At 55.8% G+C, this 20,742-nt stretch overlaps 2 protein-coding genes and 1 long non-coding RNA gene across 4 annotated transcripts; 1 reads left to right on the top strand and 2 right to left on the bottom strand.

The window, feature by feature from the left end:
• Window positions 1–3,329: 3,329 nt before the first annotated feature.
• HOXC10 (homeobox C10) lies at window positions 3,330–8,097 on the bottom strand. The gene is made up of 2 exons (XM_008704671.1): window positions 7,247–8,097; window positions 3,330–4,066 (listed from the first exon to the last, which is right to left on the bottom strand). The coding sequence occupies exons 1-2, from the start codon at window positions 7,995–7,997 to the stop codon at window positions 3,789–3,791; spliced, it is 1,029 nt and encodes a 342-aa protein (XP_008702893.1). The 5' UTR covers window positions 7,998–8,097; the 3' UTR covers window positions 3,330–3,788.
• Window positions 8,098–8,403: 306 nt separating this feature from the next.
• Window positions 8,404–10,080, top strand: LOC103675547. Of its 2 annotated transcripts, XR_571881.2 has the most exons (3): window positions 8,404–8,537; window positions 9,094–9,317; window positions 9,395–10,080. It is a non-coding gene; the product is annotated as an uncharacterized LOC103675547 (long non-coding RNA). The 2 variants fall into 2 exon arrangements; XR_571880.2 differs by lacking the exon at window positions 9,094–9,317.
• Window positions 10,081–16,897: 6,817 nt separating this feature from the next.
• HOXC11 (homeobox C11) lies at window positions 16,898–20,448 on the bottom strand. Its single transcript, XM_040642560.1, has 2 exons — window positions 19,418–20,448; window positions 16,898–18,158 (listed from the first exon to the last, which is right to left on the bottom strand). Exons 1-2 carry the CDS (start codon window positions 20,097–20,099, stop codon window positions 17,926–17,928), a joined length of 915 nt encoding a protein of 304 aa, XP_040498494.1. The 5' UTR covers window positions 20,100–20,448; the 3' UTR covers window positions 16,898–17,925.
• Between the last annotated feature and the right edge of the window lie 294 nt (window positions 20,449–20,742).

Here is a 20,742-nt window from a genome sequence, read left to right as displayed (position 1 = left end):
AAGGCTCTCTTCCCATTTTCTTCTCTAGCCTCCTTGGGGTCAAAAGAAATCTCTTTGTAGGAGAGAGAGAGCAAAATACATGAAGTATGCACAAAAAAATATGCTGGGGATTTGAGAGAGTCTGGAGGAGACAGAGATATAGAAACAGAGACCCACACGCATATACAAGGTTAGATAAATCCCCCCAGCAGACCACTGTGAGAATATAGAACTCCGTGTATATATTTTGTTACAGGGACATAATTTTGTTCCCCTGTCTCAAAGTTGATAATGCTTTAATAATCACAATTTCAAAGGAAGAGAACCAGGAGTCTGTCCTTCTCCTTCTGGCTCTCTCTTTCCCAGTCCCTCTGAGAACAGGGATGTATCTCCCGCATTCTCCCTGACCCCCCTCCCATTTTTCTCTGCAGGCAGAAAAGCCTCTTTTGAGAGCCTTCTCTCTAGCAACCAGGGCCAGAATTGAGGAACCAGGTGGGGACAGGAGGGGAAGAAGCTTTGCAAAGTTTCACATTGCTCAGATTCTCCTTTACTCCATTATTCTCCCCTCCTCCCCCTGGCATCAGCCAACAACCTTCCCAACAATATGGTAATGGTGGGCGCTGGAAGCCTCTGTTCACCCAGACATTTCCACACAGCGCAAAGACAAGCAGCTGCCTGACAGCCTCAGACACAACAGACCAAGGCCTATGGGCCACAGACAGCTAGACAGAGACTAGAGCCAGGTTCCTGCCCTGATGTTTCCCAGTAGGGTATGTGCGTGTGTGTGGGGGGGTTCTACTTGGACTTGATGGCTTTCCTCTAACCTACTAACACCCTAAATATGCCCTTCTCATGGGGATGGAGCTATAGAAAGGGAAGGGGAGGTGGCTGAGCTGGCGCTCAGAGTTCCCCAACTCTTGGGGACCCCCCCAGGCACCCCACTTGTCTAAGGGGAAGCTCCAGCCCCAGCGGACTGGAGGCAGATTTTTGTCCTTGGAGGTTGGCAGGTGAGAGAAGCTAGCCCTTCCAGAGACTCCCTTCTCTCTCCTTCTGATCCTGCCCCACCCTGCTGCCCAACTGAGCTGGCCCACCAGGCCATCTCTTCCTCAAATTCCTCAATTTCCTTGGAATTGGATAGACTTTCTTTGTCTGTCTCCATCAGCTGGGCCCAGGAAACAATAGCTGCAGGAAAGACTCCTCTGCCTCGGTCACAGGGATTGGGACAGGCTGAGGAGTGGAAAGTATAAAGGGGGGCTCCCCAGGCTTGTCCTACAGCCCCAGTCCCAGCTTGCCCTCCTCGGTCTGTACCCATTTTGCCCTGTCTGGGAGGGGGCTGTGGGGCAGTCCCACTGGGGAGGGAGGGAGCGGGGCAGGCGGGTTGGGGCCCTCGACGAAAACCGACTGATGTAACTCAGGCAGTTTCTTGTTGCCGAGTTCAAAACTCAATCCCAACAACATGAAACTACCTAAGCCACAGATCAGCTGAGCGAGCAGGGCGGGAGATTCGGCTTGCATCTATCGGGAGGAGAAGGGAAGGGGGTTGGGGAAGGAAGAAATTCAGCCCCGTCCCCCTTTCCGCCCCCACAACCTCCCTAAGGACTAGAGAGTAGACTTTGGGTGGCTGGGTGGGTAGGGGTCTGACTGCCTCAACAGCCTCTGGTCTAAGCCAATTGCTCAGGGAAACTCTAGTGAAACGGGACCTCCAGCCGCCAAACCCCCGCCCCGCCCCCAGCCCCGCAGTGGAGCTATTCCCTTGCCTCTAGCCCTGGCCCTGGGGGAAGCTGGAGTGTCCTTCCACTCTTGAGCTGGGTCCCCTGTCTTGTCCATCTGGCTCTTCTGTGCTCTCCTCCTGGATTCCCTCTGATCCTCTCCCTCTCTCAGCTCTGCTTTGCTTCCCCGCCTCTATGGGTGGCCGAACCAAGGCGCCTGTGCTCCAGAGCCTCTTCCAATCAGGCCACTCGCTTGGCAAAGCCCCACGGCCAGGGAGCGTGGGGGACCGAGAGCCTGAATAAGGCTCGTATCCAAACCAGCAGAAAGCAGGAAACCTAAGCTTCCAGCTCCAGCCCTCTCTAGTCCACCCTCCCTCTTCATCCCCCAGCAGACGACCAGACTGAGCGACATCTAGATCCATGTGTCGACCTCGAGGCGACCCTAAGTGCCCGCGTAGAGAAAGAAGCCAAAAACCACCAATTTACCCCTTTAACCGCCGAACCCCATGGCAGCGGGTCGGTTAGGGGAGGAGAGGGAGCTCCCGGCCACTGCCCCTCCGCTGCGAGCGGCCACAAGGCAAGCCTGGGCTCTCAGCAAGCTCGGATGCCCGAAACACCTTCCTCTCTGTTGTGCCTGCCGCACGCCGGGCACCTGGGGACGCCGCTAGTCCCCACTCCACCGCCAAGAGAAGAACAAGAAACCGCTTCTCTTACCTTGTCGCCGCCTCCTCCTCCTGCTGCCTCTGCCCGTGCTTCTTCTGCTGCTGCTGTCGCGGGGGGGGGGGTGGGGTGGCTGAGCTCCTCGTCCCCCTCCGGCGGTTAAGTTTATTCCTCTCTTTGGATAGGTGGGGGGCTCTTGGGGTTCCCCCAGCAGCGGTGGGGTGCGCCTGGCCCAGCACCCCAGGCAATCAGATCCGTCTGCTCCTCAAGATTGCAGTTTGCTCTCTGCCTCTTTCCCTCCTCCAGTCACCTTTAAATGCATCTTTTACTGCAGCACCACATTATATTTGCAGATCATAAAATCCACCTCTCTCGCGCACCAAGACCGTCCTGACATTACTGTTTTATGACCTTGACTTATTGTGGTCACCTGGATAATATTTAAATCAACGTTATGGTCTCTCACTTACATTAAACCCGCCAAGAGACATTCTAGAAAGGCTCTAGGAGATGAGTCAAACACAAAACACACACATGCACACACTCAGCCTCTTTTGGGGTGGGGGTGTTGCTAAAAACACTTAAAAACAAAAAACCACCCGTTTGAGGATTACGATTCTGGAAATTTATTAGGATTTTCTTCTCCATTAAGGAAGCTACATGCAAAAGATACAACATACAGAATATCTTTAAATAACACAACTCCCAGACAGGGACAGGGGCGGTATTTGGGGGGGGAGTCTGTCTTGGCTTCACTATGTTCTATTTTTCATTTTTAAATTTTTTTTGTATTCCTCTGGATGGAATTTCTGAGGTGTCAGTGGCGGGGGAATGTGGGGGCTGCTGGGAGGATGGGAGAAAAGCAGAAAGCAGTACAAATACGAGACTTCAAGCAGATTCTCAGAGCGACTGGGAGGTAAAGACACGGAGAGGGTTTGGTGGAGGCGCTGGGCGCTACGACAAACACACAAACACTAGCCGAACTTTCCAAAACGTCTATTATCCTAAGGAGGAAATGCAGCAAGGAAGGAGCGATTCTGACTGTGCTCTGCGAGATTACAGACCTTCTCTGGTTGATTTTTTCCCTCTTTTCCCCCTATGATCGGGTGGATTCGACCTTAACTTTGCATGGAGGACAGGGTGGTGTGTGTGAGTGCGTGGGTGAGTGAGGGGCTGACACACACACCAGCCACACTCCCACCCTCATCTATGCGGGCACACCCCACCCCACACCCCGCACCCCGTTTCTCATGCTTTAGGCGGATGCATCTTCGCGGCACAAACCATAGGTCCCTTGGAAGGAGAGTCTGAGGTCTTTGCCTTTTTTGCGGGCGCGTTGCATTTATACTCAGGGAGGAAAAAAAATATACCACCAGGCACAAAGGGAGGAGGGGCGGGGAAAGGAAGGAGTGGGCAGGGGGGGGAGGGGAGGCCGCGCGCTCAGGTGAAATTAAAACTGGAGGTCAGTTCCCGGATCCGATTCTCTCGGTTCATTTTCTTGAGTTTCATTCTGCGGTTTTGAAACCAGATTTTGACTTGTCTGTCTGTAAGGTTAATGGTCTTGCTAATCTCCAGGCGGCGCTCTCGCGTCAAATACATATTGAACAGAAATTCTTTCTCCAATTCCAGCGTCTGGTGTTTAGTATAGGGGCACCTCTTCTTCCTTCCGCTCTTTGCTGTCAGCCAATTTCCTGTGGTGTTTTCTGCCTTTATCTCCTCTGTTAAAAATAACATTATTTACATAAGTATCCCTGGAAGAGGCAAACCCTCGCAGCACACTGCAGCCTTTGCCAGCCTGCTGTGGGGGCGGCTGAGGGAGCACAGGGGAGCTGCTCTCACCCCACAGGCCTGGCTGGTGGGGTCCTCTTGGGCTCAGGGCTCTTAGAATTTCTGTGGGGTCTAGACTTCCATGGGGAAAGACAGAAAGCTCTTGCCTCCAAAGCATTTATTAATTAAATGACCCAAACCCACCCTGACCTAGTAGATTCTGAGTACTCCCACTCTCCCTCAGCTTACTGACCCTGGCGGGCACTCTCAACCTCACCAGGCCCTCCCTCCTCTCTGCTCCATTCCAGTTCTGGAAAAATCCAACCAGAAGGAAAAGCGCTTCCCAGGCCCCAGACGGGGCTGCAGAGTCTACTCTGCTGCCTAGAGCCATTCCCAGAGAGCTTTGACGCCTTTCAACTCAGTGGCGAGACGGAGGGGTGTCGCCTTAGTCCCTGTGGCCAGAGGCCATTGCGGTTGTCCCTGTTCCAGACCCCCAGCCCTTGTTCCCACCTGAAGGGCCACAGAGCAACTCTGCCCCTTTCAATCTCCTGTTGCCAGCTCTTCCTCTCCTGGCCATTTCCCCCAGGTGTGAGTAGCTGGAGCAGGGTTGCTTGTGCAGGCGGCAGAGGTCAGGGACAACAGCTCTGGGGCATGCTGAGGGGTCCTCAGACAACTGCCCCGGCCATAGGACCTAAGGTCAAGGGAGAGAGATACCCTGAGGAAATGCAGCCTCCTGGCAATCTCCATCTAGTCTCTGGAGATATGAATGCCTGTATGGAATACATGTGTGTTCCTGTAGAGAGACACACTCCTACACAAATGCACACACGTGTGCACACGTGTCTATCTATAGGACATGCTATAGCTAGAGTGTGTATCTCCCATTATCTCATTGTCAGCTTCTCTCCCTGGTACACATTCTTGCTGAAATGGACCAGCCCTGCTCCTCAAGCAGCAGAGGAACCCTTGGCCATCCTTTCTAGGAAAAAACCCAGAGCCAGAGACCCAAGAAGGGCACCCAGCAAAGGTGACTGCTGATGGCTTTGTGCTCTATCTCCCCCCTTTGCCAAATGGAACTGCCAGATTCCTGGATCTTATCTTGATGGGGAGTGAGGCAGGGGTCCTAGGGGAACGGGGGAGGGGAGCAAACTTGAGGCTGTAGTTTAAGACACCTGAATGTCCTTACTTCTGCTCCCACCTCTGCACCTGCAGCCTCTTGCTAAATTGTTCGAAGGTTCTCCACATCTACCTCTGACCTACTTGTTTTCTTATTGGGGTTGTTGGGTTTGGGGGGAAGGGAGAAATTACAAATGGGGAAGTCTGGCCAAAAGCCCCTTGCGTCTGGCCTGGTGGAGACACCATATGGGGGGGAGTGGAGGCAAGAAGGGCACAGGCGAAGTGCAGACTGAGAGGGATTAGTTGGGGTGAAAGGGCTTAGGTTGTTGTGGGGAGGGCAGGAGAGAAAGGGGAGCCTGCCAGAATGGGGTAGTTTGAGTTAGGAGGTGGACTTGTTAACCTTGACTTTGCTTTTGGTGGGGCTAGGACGCAGCTTTTCCTACCCTACAATTCTTTCCCAACAAAGCTCAGGGTCTGGGGGGAGGGCACAAAATGAAGCTTTCCTGCTGCACATGTGCCACAGCGAAGCCTTCCTGGGTGTGGGCACCTCGCTGTCTCCCTCAGCCTCATGATCACACCCCTGCTCACCTTCTGGCTGGCGTGTCTATGGGCTGATTTGCCAAGGCCACCTTTGCAGAGGAGACCCAAGAGGGCAAGGCTCTGCCCTTGCCCGCCAGAACAGTGCCTGTGTGTGTGTGTGCGTGCATGTGTGAGCGGGCATGCGTGAGTGTGCGCAAAGCATGCGAGAGGCGTGTGTGTGTGAGTGTGACACAGGTCGCTGCCAGGCGTGCGTGTGCGCCGCATCCATATACAAAGCACCGCGGGATCCAGGCCGCCCCCAGTCTGCTCCGCTCTCAGGGTCTCGTTTGCCTCTGCATCAATGAGCCCCACTTATATACAGCCTCCAGTAGTCAGTGCCATGGGAAACAGGTTTATTCCTCTCCTCCCAGTTGGGCCTTTCTGGATGCTTTTTGCTCCAACTTTTCAGGGAAAGTCGGTCCCCTCAGTCTCCCTCCACTGCTCCCGTTTCCTCCACATTCTTTCTCCAGGTGTCAGAGAAAGGTCCTGGAGGCCCCCAGTTCCTGCAGCAGAAATGAATCTTGAACCCTGAGCTTGAACTCCGGCTAGGCTTTCTCTCTCCAACCAAAATCACAATGAAATCCAACTAAAGCAACACTCCCTTTCAGGAGAAAACCGCTTGCCACGCACACAGAAATTTTCCAACCACTCATTTGTAAGCTGCTTTTGGAAAAGAATGAAATTTTTTTTTTTAAATTTAACCAGGAAAAGAAAAAGACAAAGAAATTTAACAGGGGAGACAAGAAACTTACACCATCCCAAACGCCCTGTTCCAACGCCATCCCCAAGCCAGGCGCCTGGGGGTGGAAGGGACGTGGCGGTCAGCCCTTCACCTCCACCTCTTTCCGCCCCAGCCCCCGCTGCCCAAGGCCCCCGGCCGAGCCCAAACCGCAGGAGCCCATACCACACAGGCAAATCAGACCCACAAACAACAAACCGCGCTTCGAAGGAAACAATTTTCAACTGGGAAAACGCAGTAAAGCGAAATCCCCCTTCTCCCAAGCCTTCCCTAGTCCCTGGCCCAAGATCGCCATTTTAAGCTTTTTGCAAGCTTCTGACCTGAACGAGGGACGTCAACCCCCCCCCCCCCAAGTCACCACCGTAGAGCAGGCAAACCAAAGCCAGCAAGCGCCCGGGAGCCGTCATCAGCCCTGGGCAGCACAAGGCGCCCGCAGGCTGCCCGCGGTGCGCACCACTCCGGGGTCTCGGCGCCCACGGCCGCTGCCGGCCCGGCCCCTCCACTCTGCCGCTTACCTTCCTTAGCCAAATGACGCGCCACCAGCCTGGCGCTCAGCAGACACGAATCGCAAGCCGGGATCGCATTCCCGGGACTGTCCAGGCCTCCTCGGCCCGACCCTCCCCCTGCCCCCGCCCCGGCCACGAAGACCAAGTGCCCGAGCGTCCCAGCCGGGCCGCCGCGGCCCAGGCAGCCTTACCTTTCGCTTCGTTATCCGAGGTGTCTGGGCTGGAGTCCGCGGTTTTGGCCCGCTCCTTTTCGCTCTCCAAGGGGCTGCCTTTTGGGCCCGCCAGGCTCTGCTCGGTCTTGATCTCATTGGGACTAGGGGTCTGGCTGTCGGACTTGGGGGTCTCAGGGAAACTCACTTTGCCCCCGAGCTGGGGCGACTCCAGATGTTCGGCGCGCGGGTTGAGACTGGCCCGCTGCTCAAAAGGGGCTTCGAAGTCGTTGGCCCCGGCACAGTGGGGCGGCTTGTCCAGCGCGGAGTAGCTCGGGCTGGCGCGGTAGTAGCTGGGCACGGGCACCTCGTGCTCCCCGAGGCAGGACTCCTGCAGGGGGTGGGAGTAGAGAGCTGCCTCGGGGCCACTTTTCGCCCGCTTCTCTGCGCTGTACATGCAGCAGACATTCTCCTCCTTGACACTAGGTGGGTAGGAGCAGGAGGACAGCGGCCTGCCAACAGGTTGTTCCAGGCGGTAGGTGGCTTTGGGGTCGCCCCAGGAGTCCAGCTGCGAGAGGTAGGACGGGTAGGTGTTGAGGGCGAGGTTGGGACTGCTGCCCTCGTCCCTCTTGGAGAGCGACGGCGCGAGCCCGCAGCCCCTCATCACCCCGCAGTTGAAGTCACTCCCAGATTGCATATACATGCCTGCGCTCCGGCTATAGCGCTCTCCTCCGCCCGGCGCAGCCAAGGGCTCAGCGTACGAGTTCGGAGTTACATTGCGAGGGCATGTCATTTTCAGAGAGAGGGGTTTTTAAGGAGCAATACTACAGCGGAGGAGCTGACATCTTTTTTTTTCCCCATCCGGGAGGGGGGGCGGTTGGAGGGGCGGGAGGGAAAAGAAGGGGAGGGGGGGAAATATCAGCTCCATAATTATCCGCGCATTCGGTCCTCACCATGTGACGGCTAGACCAATGGGATTTGAAAATGGCCTTGATGATTCAGACGGCCGTGACGTCAGCGGGGTCAAGTTGTCGGCAGGCGGAGCGCGCAGCGTGGAGTAACAGCGCCACCTAGCAGCCGCCTCGGGGTAGGGGCGCCGGAGCCCTTCCCCGCGAACAAAGGAAGCGCCCCCGGGGCGGCAGGGGCAGGAGAGGGGTGGAGGAGGGTGGGGGGGTGGTTCTACGGAGAATGGGGTTTGTTTACCCAGGAACCAGCCTGTAACTCTTGGCGAAAGTGGGGCGGAGAGGGGGGACATGCAGGAGAGAGGGAGAGAGCCAGGCAACTGGGGCTCAAAACAGTCAAATTCAAATTAAAAGGTCAAGACACGATTCAGGTACTTCTTGCCTTCTCTTTAACCTCTTCTTTTCCTCTCCTTGGCCCTCGCCCCCGCTGCTTCCCTTGGGATGGGTGTGGGATGAGGTTTGGGGGGAGGACTCCAGAGGGCAGAGAAAGGGAGAAAAAAGTTAAGGAATCCCAAACAGAACTAAACTTTCTGCTCTCCTGCGTCCCGGTTTGCCGGGCTTGGCCTGGGAGCTCAGTTCGGGGACCTCCCTTCATGGAAGCTGGTTGAGTTACAAGTTCCTTGTGGGGGTTGACGGGGGAATCTCCAGGGTCTGGAGTGGACCAGGGAGGGGGGCACCATCACTTCAGGGCTGCTCCAGAGGGTAAAGGAGGCTTCCAGTGGATCTAGGAGTCGGGGGAGGAGGAAGCCTGAGACCAGAGGCGCCGGCTCCCCGACCGGGAATGCAGTCCAGGCCTGGCAGAGTGGGCGGCTCCTGGGTCACCCTCTCAGGGGCTTGGAAGGCTTTGGCCTTGGAGTCGGTTCGGCTGCTTTGCTCCAGGCCTTGGCAGCCCTCAATTTCCAATTGACCTTGCCCCCACTAAAACAGGGAATATTCCCAGAGAGGAAGAGGGAACCTGCAGGGCCTCTGCTGCGTTGTGGGAGTCACGTATCACACGGGAAACTAGGACACCAGATGCGACAAAATCTGACCCAGAGAAGTGTCCTTTACAGAGCGAATGAGCTGGGGGCATTTTTGAATGGAGAAGAGGAATTGGTGTGTTGCGTGGTTTTTATTTTTTTAATAAAGGAAAACGAGAAATGAGGGACAAGGTATGTTTTAAATAGTTCTTTCCGTTTCTCCATCGCCTTTCTCCCAAAGCGAACTAAACTCTCCACCCCTTCCTCAGGAAACGGAATCCGGAAAATAACTTGTCTTTCCGGTCGCCCCGCATTTTCCTCTGGACGAAGCCTCGGGTTTCGATTTTCCAAAGGGCTCGAGCCTGGCCGGGAAAGGACCGGTGCTCCGGCACCCTGGCGTGGAGGAGTGCGGAGGTTGGATCGCTTCTAGAGAGGCCCAAACCCGCGGCTGCTAGAAAAGGACTTCGGAAAGAAATCCACTGAACTCCTTCATCCGGGGGCCAGAGAGGCGGCACAGGGCCCGTGGACCCTGGGAACACTGGCAGGAAATGTGTAATGTGTGACTTGCTTGCAGGGCCAGCCAGGGGAGATTAGAAATGGTTTTGTGTTTTCATTTGCAGGGGTCGCCGCGGGCTCGGCACTGGGGTTGGCCGGGGCAAGGTTAGGCTGTTTAGGCCCCAGACGAGACTTGGGACAGCCCGGGCAGCAGTCAATCCAGGGAGCCATTTGTCCCACCTCCCACCCCGCGGGAAACGGCGGAGACTTTATGGCCACTCTGTTTGTATTATCTGCATAAGTCTTTCCCCACCAGTTTGATCGAAACTGTTCGCTTTTACGAGGACCCAACGAAAATTCCCCGTCATATTTATCAGCCGGGGATAAAAATTTAGTATGGGAACTGATATTTCCTCATTTATGGGGCGATGAAATTAAAGACCAAAGCAATTGAGAATTATATGGCTTTGGGGGGTTGCCTCCCCCTCTTTCACGTCTCCTTTACTTTCCCGCCTGGTGTGCCTGTCCGCGGAGTTTGGCGTCCCAGTCCCCTGCCCTTGCCCCCAGTTTAGGGGTCTGCTGGCCCCTCTCCTCCACACTCAGGTACCGCTTGGCCAACCCTAGCTTCTCCTGACTTTTCTCTCGGTGTTAGCAGCTGGGAGCTGGGACAGGGCTCCTGGAGCCTCTGCCGGGCCAGGCTGGGATCTGGCTGGGGTGGTGGAAGGTTGCCAAGAACCTCGAAGGGGAAGGATCTGAGCCCAGCCTCCGAGGGGGCGAGAAAGGTGGTGGAGGGTGAAGAAGACGAACTCCAGATTACCTCTCAAAAAACAGCGAGCCCCAAGACTTAAGCTGGGGAGCCAGCAGGAGAAGAGCAGAGTCGCTCGGCCTCAGGACCTGTCTCTCCCTACCAGCCCGACCCCCAGCCCAAACTCACACCTTACTGCAGCCCTGAGAGGGGTGGGAGCCGCTTCAGAATCCTTGCCACTATTAATGGAAATAATCCCCCTGGGAGTAGGAGCCACGGCTCTCACCTTCTCACAAGAACGAATAGTGTTTAAAGTTGAAATAATTAGAAGTATGATAAACACGGCCCATTAATGAAAAAAGAAATCAAATTCATCAGCCTAAGTGGGACCCCCGGTGGGACAAATGTTTGCCTCTAATTACGCAGGATAAACGCAAACCCGGAGCTGTTAAACAAGACCCCGAGCGGACGCAGATTTGAATAACTTGTTGGGTTTTTGCAGACTTTGGGATTCTGCCCCAGTGGAGGTGAAAGAGAGGAAGACATGAGGGTGAGGACGGGGCGAGGGGAGCATTTGAGCGGGTCCAGGAAACTACAGTCGGCTGTGGGTCCCAGCCCTGCCCCCTTGGGCTCGGTCTTTCCCGAGGCCACGAGCAAAGGCCGTTTCCGTCCTATTGTCCGGGCCTGGCGTTCAAAGGCATTTGGGCTGCCACAGCCATCCCGCCTGCTGCCGCTGCCAGACACCCAGTGGTCCTACGCCACAGAGCCCAGACCCTCAGGCCTGTGCCCCTCGGGAACTGGATTGGGGTCAAGAGAAGTCTATGCGGCTCTACTCAGCCTGTTAAACCATTTCCCCAACTTTCTGGGAGGCTGAGAGACCTGCGCCTATGCCTGACTCCGGGGCTCCCCCTTCTTGCCTCAACTTGGGGCGGTGAAAATCCAGGGGCTGCAGGCCAGAGCGGGGCTCAGGCTGCCTACATCTTGGCCAATCTCACCCACCCCAAGAGCCCTGGCACTCTGCGTGCTTCCTCCTGGTACCCAGAACCTGAAAGGGCAGCAGGGACGGTGGACTGGGCCTCCTGCTGCCTGTTGGACTGTGAGTCAGGGAGCGGAGGAGGGTGCCCCTTGCTCGCTCCCTGACTATTCCAGGAAGATCGGTGGTTCCAGAGGGCAGGCCGAGGGCTGGGGTACTAGGGGTCCCCATGTGAAAACAGAAGAAGGAAAATGTATACTCAATGAACAGAAAGGAACTGCGGCTGCTTCCCTGGCTCCAGCCCTCAACGTGCCCCCAGAAACACCCCGATTTTTCCAAGGAAAATGAGGAAAGTTTCCCCAACAGGTTAAAGAAATCATCTGGGACATTCCAAAGGTGGAGTGAAAAAAAGGAAGAGCGTCTCTCCCTTTGGGGTAAAATAATAAAATAAAATAATAGTAAAGTTGATGTATTGAAATCTCTCCAAGTGAAATGGAAAACAAAATCACACCAGTGGGGAAAGTTGCAGGCTTTTTTCCTCTTGTTTGGAGGCCCAGATAAATCATTCTCATCCCAAAACTTGAAGGAAATTTTTGCTTTTCTCCTTCGCTAACACCGGGCTCTGCCCAGACTGAGTTGGGAGCAGGGAAATACCAGGCAAACAGCAGAATGCTCAGAAGCCCAAGAGAGAGGTTTTCAAACAGGTCCAAGAGAGACATGGGAGACCCAGGACCCTTGGAAGGGCCTCTGGTCTCCTCTGGATCTCGCAGCCACCCTGGCAGCCCGGCCATCAGAGTCCCTCTCACATCTGGACGCTGGACGCCTTGGCACCCAGATGCCGTGGACTTTACCGGTTATGCACTTGTCTAACTTGCCCTTCATTGTGCTCACAGACACAAATATTCACCTTTACCTAAGAGACGTGCTCCCCACGATCCCGCGTCCTGAAGTCTGATAAACCTGAGCCAGCACAGCTGCATTCTTGCCCTGCCGAAGGCAGCCAGTTACCTAACTTTGCCTCCTGAATCGAAACCAGACAGCAAACACTTCGGAAAGAAGCTTTAAGAGAAGGAAACAGATGGGAAGATGTCTTGGTGGGGGGAAGCCTGACCCCCCACTTTAGTGATTTGCTCCCGAGCTGCCCCAGTAGACTGGATTTCCAGTAGGGAGTCAGGGCTGTGGTTGGGCCGGCTTGCTCCGGAGAAAAACCCCCGCTCCTCCCTTACCGGCTACATTCCTTTTCGAAGAATCATTTTGCATCTTTTTTTCCCTCTTTCTCTCTTTCTTCCTTTCTTCCTTCCTGCCTTCCTTCCTTTCTTTTTCTTCATCCTTCTCTTTATTTGCTTCTTTCTCTTTTTCTTTCCTTCTCTTTTTTCCTGCAGTTCATTTCCCCCTTCATTTCTTCCTGCTCTTCTCTCTTTCTTAAGTCGTTTTCTTCATTCCCTTCTTCCTTTTTTCTTTAGGACACAATTTATCCTTGGCTCCTTTCTTTCCTCCTCAATGCTTTCCTTCCCTCTTGACTTTCGGTCCCCCCCAGCCTTTCTTGTTTTTCTCTGTGGTGCAGAGCTCGGGGAGGGCAAAGCCCCAGGCCCGGGGGCCTGTCTCCCCGGCCTCACTGCTCGGGCTTGGAGTTGACCTTCTCCGGCCTTCAGCCTTAATAACTCGGCTCCTCACAAGGCGAAGTGTATGGTTGCCCGCGGCTGGCGGCCAGGCCTCAGCAGTCGCCATTAGAGGGAAGGAAAAGCTGGCGCGGGGGCGCCTTCCTACTGGCTCCGATGGCTCCCTGAAGCGCCCGGTCCCAGGGCTCAGGTACCTTCGGTTCCATTGCCCCCAAGAAGCCTCGTCCAGCAGGCCTGTCTTTGGAGAAGTCGCTCCATCTTTGTCCTGACCTCCAGAGCTGAACATTAAAATAGCCTCAGTTTGAGCCGCAATGGCGTCCCCAAGGCTGGAGTCAGGGGAAAGGAAGGAGTGGGGCTCTGTCAGTCCCAGATGGGGGTCAAGATCCTAGGGGGTCAGCCGTGGGCTTAGCAACCCAGAGCCATGTCCCCACATGGGCACCTTTGTTCTCTGAGCTTCCGGACTGCAGCCTGCCGGCCCTCCTCCTTAGGTCTTGCAACCTCTGGAACGTCTGGGCAGGAATTTCTTGGCGTTTTGAATTCTGTCTTTCTTCAAACCCAGCGTGGACTTGGCAAGAAACGGGGACGCAAGGCTGTGTGTGTAGACTCTCCCAAATGAGCGGTCTGAGTCAAGGGGATGGGTCTCTACTTTGTGTAGTGGGCTGAGGGAGTGTTTGGGGCTGTGTGTGTGTGTGTGGGGAGAGAGAGAGAGAGAGAGAGAGAGAGAGAGAGAGAGAGAGAGAGAATGATGCCTGCAGGAGAACAAGAGGGAGTGATGGGGAAGGTCTGGTCCTGCTGACATTGCCCAACTTTGGGAGTCTGCAAGGGTCTGTCTCAAGAGCCCAGCGGCCAGGACTCTCTTGCAGGCCTGTAACTTCTGTGAGCTGGCAGCCCCCAAAGCTCAGTCCAAGGTGGGCCTCAGGAAAAGATTGACTATGATCTTCAGCCTTGTTTTGCCTTAGGCAGAGAGAGGCAGCTTCAGACGCCACCATCTCCCCCACCGGGGCCCCAGAACCTCTCTCCCCACACCCTCCTAAAGATCTGGAGGTTTCATTCCAGGGCAAGACCAAAACTTAAAGTTTTTTAAAAAGGGAGGAGGAATCTTGTAAAACTTTTATGCCAAACAAAGTTATAAAAACTTCCCGGGCGTTGCCTTTTCCGAAGGTTTATATGAATAATAAAGAGTGTAGTCGCGTGCACGGGGTTCTGGCGGGCTCTGATCAGGGAGGGTTCAGCAAACAGTATTATCCAGCCCTGGGGCACCAGGAAACCCCAGGGACTGCCCCCTTGAGGGAATATTGGCCCAGACAGAATTGCCCTACGGATTCCTGAGAGGGGGCGGGGAAAGGGAAGGGGTGGCGCCCTTGACTTCTTGAAGTTCAAAGTTCTTCTTTGCTCTGGTGAGAAAATCCCCCTCTGCCTTCAGCCCACTCGAGAAATTAGCCCCAGGTAGTTTTTCTCCCCCTGGTTGAGGACGGGCTCTAGGATCCACATGTCTGTGCATCTTTCAGACACCTGGTCTGTAACTTTCTTGCTTGCCCAAATCTGAGCTGCCCATCCTCTCCACCTGGGAAGTCTAAAACCTGTGGCCTTGCTCTCAGAGGCGCCTGCCTGAGCTGTCTTCTAAGGGACCCTTGCATCCCCATTCCTCGGCAACCCAGGGGTCTGAGGGACAAAGAAACCCCAAACACAAGACTGGCTCCAAGCCATTTCTCCTTTCAAGTCCCCAAGGTTCTCCCTGTACCCCTAAAGCCCATAGTGGGAGGAGGAGGGGCCCATAGTGCTCTCTCTCAGCCCACACCACTTAATACCCTTGTAAACTCCCACGTGCACTATAAACTTGGATTTTTACAACCAACATTCCTCCTTAGCTCCGAGAAACTTTGAACTCGGCCTCGGGTTTATTTACTGGGGTGGGGGGAGGAGGGGGTTGGGGAGCTGGAAGCTGAGAAAAGCTGGAGGAGAAGAGGGGGGAAATGCGGGGCAAGAGGGTAATGGCGTGGGGTCTGGGGTGTGTTGGGGGAGCAAGACCTTCCACTGTGGGTTTGTTTACTATTTAGAGCGGAAGCATTTTCTAACACAGGCCAGACTGGGTCGTTAAGGCCGAAATGAAACTGGGTTTAGAGGCACGGGGGGCGCTTTATGGCGGCGTCTAGACGAAGATCTTTTGTTCCCGGGCAGCTCCTCGGCTGGAGGGGATTACCCAGGGAGCTGAGCCCAGAGTGCCCCTGACCGGCAAGGGGGGTTGGACATCCCAGGGGCCAGAAGATGGGTTTGTTTGGGGGACAGAGACCCCTTTTTTCTCTTTTTAGAGGGTGGCCGAGGACGGGCAGGTTCCTGGGCCTGGGTCACAGAAGCCTATGTTTTTCTTTCACTATGACCCCCGGCCTTCCGAAATCCCTTCTGGGGCCGGAGATCTTTTCTGGGCTGCATATCGCAGGGCAAGTGGTAGCTGTAGGGTTTAGATATTTTTCTGCAAAATCGGAATCCACTTGGAGATTAACATTTTGCTCTACAAACAGGTTTGCTCACCAGAGTTATCCCCACCTTATTTTATAGGAAACATGGCCAGCATGCCGATATTCTTTGATATGACTAGGGGATACATATCATAGGAGAGAGGTCTTGTGCGTGTGCGCGCGCGCACACACGGCACCCTCAGCTGCATTCTTGCTGACACTCATAAACACGGCCAGTGCTTACACACCACAGAGGACACAAGCCCTAGATGTGCACGGGTCAGGTTTACTCCATAGCACAGACAGAAAGCATACATGTAAGATTCCTTCTCATGTGCACACGGGCACCAACTGAAAACACTGGTGTGTGGGCACATAAGGGAATCGTGGGGCCGTATGTACACCTTAGCTTTCAGACTGGGTCTCAAGACTCACATTCACAAATTACAGATTCAGCTAGCTAAGCGGTACGGACCCCTGTCACCACTAACAACGACGGAGCCGAGATGTGATTGTCCACTACCGGGGTGCTTTCGTCCGTCATTCCACAGAATCGTATTGACAAAAGCATTTTCTTTGAATTATATAACAACGGTTCCAAGGAGAGGGAAAAGATGAGAGAAACTGGTTCCAGATCTTTGCCCGTAAATAACGAATTTGGAGTGCCCTGCTGAACACGCTTGAAAGGACTATGGTTATCTTCTCACAGAAAAAAAACATGCAGCAACGACAGATGTCCCCATGGGTCGCCCCCTTACGCAGTGCCCCACCACATGCCAACCCCTTCCAAAACAAATCTCTGGGGCTTTCTACTCTGGGAGACCCAAGGTACAAACATCAGGGTGGCCCCAGTCTAGCGTCTTTTTGCGTCTGGAGGAGCCTGGCCATTTGTGCTTGAGGGGGAAGGGGCCCAGCCCCACCTTCCCACCCTCAGGGGCCAGCCTCGGTGAGGAAAGGGAGGGGGCTGGTTTCTCCTCCTCTCCCCTCCCTCCTTCGAAACTGTATATAAAAATTCCAATACAGTCTTCTCATAGAGAAAAAAAAAAAAGAAAGAAAGAAAGCCCTACCCTCAACCCTGCACATTTAACTGCGGCAGACGGAGACATCTGGCGGGAGGGCGGTGGAGCCAAGAAAATTCCTATAAATTTAAATTCGATGATGGTTACAATTAACTCCACAACAAACGTATACTTAAATGGAAAGCGTTGCTGGGCGTTTGAACGCAGCTCGAGCCGCACGTGAGAAAGGAGAGCTTTAAGAGGAGCCGTGGAATGTCCTCAGCTGGAGAGCAGGAGACAGCTACCGCCACGCTCTTGGCCTGCGAGCGGAGAGAGGGTGCAGGCCCACCAGCTCGGGCCTACCTCACCTTCACATGCCTGTCCTTGCCAGCTGGGCTCTACCCACCATCCCCCTCCTCCGCCTTGGGAGCACTGAGGATTTTAAGAGGAGAGGGGCTAATAAAAGGGTCAAATAAAATCATAATATTGAACAGAATGAAATATCTTTATTTGCCACAAAAAAAAATTCACAGCAATCCCTCTGGGCTGGGAGCAGGATGGGGGATTGCCCCCGTACACGCGCACTCACGCTCATGGAGAGAGATGGGTGATTTGAATCTCATTCCAGGCGAGTCCTCCCCCCCACCCCATCCCCTCTGGGTAGAAAGAAATGCTTGTGAAATTTATTTACAAAAATTCAGGCCCCAGCATGGGGGAGGCGCCCAATTCCACCTCCCGCCTGCCTCCTCCACCCTAATCTTTTTTTTTTTTTCCTTAAAAAAAAAAAAGGGAGGTAACAACTGTATAGACTATAGCTATAAATCCATGGAGTGGGGCACGGCTTGGAAATAGGTTAGGAAACCTCAATGCACCAGTTAAGAAATTTCAAAGGAGGGCTCTACACGTTCACAGGGAGAACAACTAGGCTCAGGCCGGGGCCTGGGCGCAGACGGAGGTAGGACACGGACTTTGCACACCTAACACCAGGTCGAAGGTACAGAAATTTCACAGCAAGGCTGGATCACATTTAGCTGCCCCCTAGCAGTGGGGCGAGGTGGGGTAGGGGTGGGGAGCCCAAGAAGTCTCCCCTCGCAGACGCAGTGTCTTAGCAGATCTTATCACTTGGGCAAGGGAAGGCTTTTAGTTCAAGGGTTGTTGGCTCAGGCGCCCACTACTCTCGCCCCTCCCCCACCCAATCCGAGCAGCAAGACATTGTCGCGAGGTGTGTTTTCTTTTAAATAGAGTCTTGGCCTCTGCGCCAACGATGTCCACTCGCTGTGGGTTAGACACGTCCCTTCACCCTCTTTCCAGGCCCGGTCCCTGTCCCACAGCGAGTTAGACGGAAGGTGAAGGAGGTTCCAGAAAGAAGCGCGGGCGACGGCAGTGGGGGCCAGCCCTGGCCACGGTCCAGTTTTCCACCCGCGGAAGGAAGGCGAGTTAGCAAATAAAAGATAAAAATAAAATAAAATAATTTCCCCCTTTCCCCCCCTCCCCGAAAAGGGCCCGGTCTGCGGTTACAGCAGAGGATTTCCCGAGAAATACTGCAGCCGGTCTCTGCTTAGTTTTTTTTCTTTCATCCTTCTGTTCTGAAACCAGATTTTCACTTGTCGGTCCGTCAGGTTCAGCATCCGGGACAGCTGCAGCCGCTTCTCTTTGTTGATATACACGTTGAAGAAAAACTCTCGCTCCAGTTCCCGGATCTGGAATTTCGAATAAGGGCAGCGCTTCTTGCGGGTGCGGGGGGCGTCTGGAGGGGAGGGGAGGGGAGGGGGCAAGTGCGAGGAGAGGGGAGAGAGACACGTGAGACCCGGGCGACCCCAGCCCGCGGAGCGCTCCGCGGCCCTTCTCCCAGCCCCTCCGCCAGGCAGCCCTCCCGCCAGGCCGGCGCGCCTTCCGCGCTCGGGCCGCAGTGCCGGGGCCAGCCCGGGACCCCCTGCCAGGTCCGGCTCTTCCGATCCCCGGCCGCCGCGGGGTCGGCGCCCCTCCCCTCGGGCGAGAGCCCCGGCTGGGCTGGAGGGGTCCGGGGGAGAGGGAAGCCGGCCGGGCCAAGTGCGTCCCGGGGACCCGCCGGCTCGGCCGCGGCCTCGGCCTCGGTCCCTTCCTGCGCGGCCCTCCCAGGGGCTGTGAGCACCCACCCGCCCCTCCCCGGACATCTGGGGGACCGCGGGGAACAGGCGCCAAGAAGCGAGAGCGGCGAGAGCCGTGGGAGACCGGGAGGAGGCGAGCGAGCAGGCCCCAGAGACACCGAGCCGCTTCCGTGGGCCCTGGCGCCCCGGGACGCCGGGCGGGCCGCGCCTTCCACGCTGCGGGGCTAGGCCGGCGCCGAGGCCGCGGACCGCAGGGAGACCCCAGACCCGGCCTGGAGCCGCGAAGAACCCTGAGCCGCCTCTCCCCGCCCCCTGTCGCCGTGACCCCGGCTCGCTGGGGTTCTGATCAAGGACCCGTGAACACACAGTTTGAACATTTCAAAAATAGTTTTGAAAAGCAGCAGAGCAGTCCTGGCTGGCCTCTCCGGTCTCAGGTTCTGCTCCGTTGCCTCTCCCCCACCACTCCCCCTGTCTGAGTTTCTCCCTGTCTTTCCCTCGCCCTCCCCTTTCTCCCCCTCCACCCCTCCCCTCCGTCCCACCCCCCGGCAGCCCGGCTCCCCATCCTTCCTTAAATGCTCTTCTAAGTTCACGATCAAAGTTAATATCGCTCGCGATGGCGGCGCTTTTAAAAATTTCACAGACCGAGGGAGATAACGGGGAGGGGGGTTCTCCCGGCTTTTCCAAAGAGCCCTTTTCCCTCCCTCCCCACCCCTTCTCCATCGTAAAAAGTCGAGTCGTTGGGAGAGAGGGCTTTGTAGGTTATAATAAAATCCTTTGAATGCTTATAAAACTCCACATAAAATCGGACTGACCCAAAACACGAGGCCGTCCCCGCTCCCCTCTCCTCCCCCCTGCTCTCGCCCTCCCTCTCGCGCTCCCTCCCTCGCTGCCCGCCTGCGTCCCGGCCGCTGCTACCTACTGGGGGCGGCTCCCTTGGCCGGCTCCTTGGCCGCGGAGTGGGCTGAACCGGACGAGCTGGGATTCGTGTTTTCCTCCTCGGCCTCGGCCTCGGCCCCCGCCTCAGCCCGGGACGCCAGTCCCGAGGCCGGGGTCGCCTCAGGCTCCCCCTTGGCCTCGCCCTTGCCCGGGCAGGGGGGCTCGGCAGGCGCGTCGCTGCCACCGCAGTAGGCGTTGTCGAAGAAACGGTCGAAGGCTTGAGGCAGGACGCTGTTCTTGTTGACCGAAGAGTAGAAGCCGGCGGGGGCTGCGTGCGGGGCGCTGGGGTGGTGGTGGCCGCCGTAGGAGCCTTCGTTTTTCATGAGGATCTCGGTGACCGTGGACGGAGGCAGGCACTCCCGGTGCATGAGCTCGTCGGCCGCCGCATAGCAGGAGGAGTAGCTGTTCCGGTGGTGCCACTTGCCGGATGGCTCCAGGCCGTACGAGACCTCCCGGACCGGGGGCACTTGGGCTGAGTAGGGGTAGGAGATCTGACGAGAGGGGGCCTGGGGCAGGAAGGAGGAGACCGTGGAGAACTCGGGCACGTAGTAAGTGCAACTGGGCAGATAGAGGTTGGAGGCGCAGCTCCCTCGCTCGCCGAAATCAGCGCCCCTCTCCTTGCGCGACGGCGAGCAGAAGTTGCCCAGGTTGACCGAGTTAAACATCGTTCTCTTCTCCTGCCGGCTCCAGATGGAGGTTTTGGACCCGATCTAGCGAGGGGGGAAAATTTGGGAAGGCGAGATGACGCGTTATCCGTCTTAGTCTCTCTCCCCGAGCACGTGATCCAAAGTAGATATTGTCATATATCAGTTCGGAGCACTTCGCAGACGTAGGAGGGGTTCTCTCTTAGGTAAGATGGGGACGTTCAGGCGATTGGTTTGCAAACACCGCAGAAACATTATGAAAATCAATTGCAGATTTGTATTCGTTTTTCTCTCGTCACTCCCCTCCTCTCCATTCCACAGAGCGAGCAAAGGAGGAGAGAGAGGGTTGGAGTGTGGGGTGGGTGGTGGGATGGGCGGGGGGTGGTGGCTGGGAGGGGGTAATTGTATATTTTTCTAGCTGTTGCTCTTCCCCCCCACCACGACTGGGGAAAGGAGGAGGGCTCCAACGTATGGGGGTCTTCCCTCCTCCCCGTGATGAGCCCAAGACTGAGGTGGGGATGAAGACCTCTTTCCCCACCGCCTGGTTCCGCGAGAGATGTGAATCCTTCCCCCCAACTCTCAGGGACTCTTACCCCACCAACCCGCAGAGGGCCAGAGCCTGGTTACAAGAGTTTGAAGAAGTCCATTCTTTTCTTGGCCAGGG

This window comes from Ursus maritimus, unplaced genomic scaffold (genome assembly GCF_017311325.1).
Source record: "Ursus maritimus isolate PB19 unplaced genomic scaffold, ASM1731132v1 scaffold_26, whole genome shotgun sequence".
NCBI classification, from domain to species: Eukaryota; Metazoa; Chordata; class Mammalia; order Carnivora; family Ursidae; genus Ursus; species Ursus maritimus.
The sequence above is the reverse complement of the archived record's forward strand: the minus strand, read 5'-3'. Positions and strand labels throughout refer to the sequence as shown.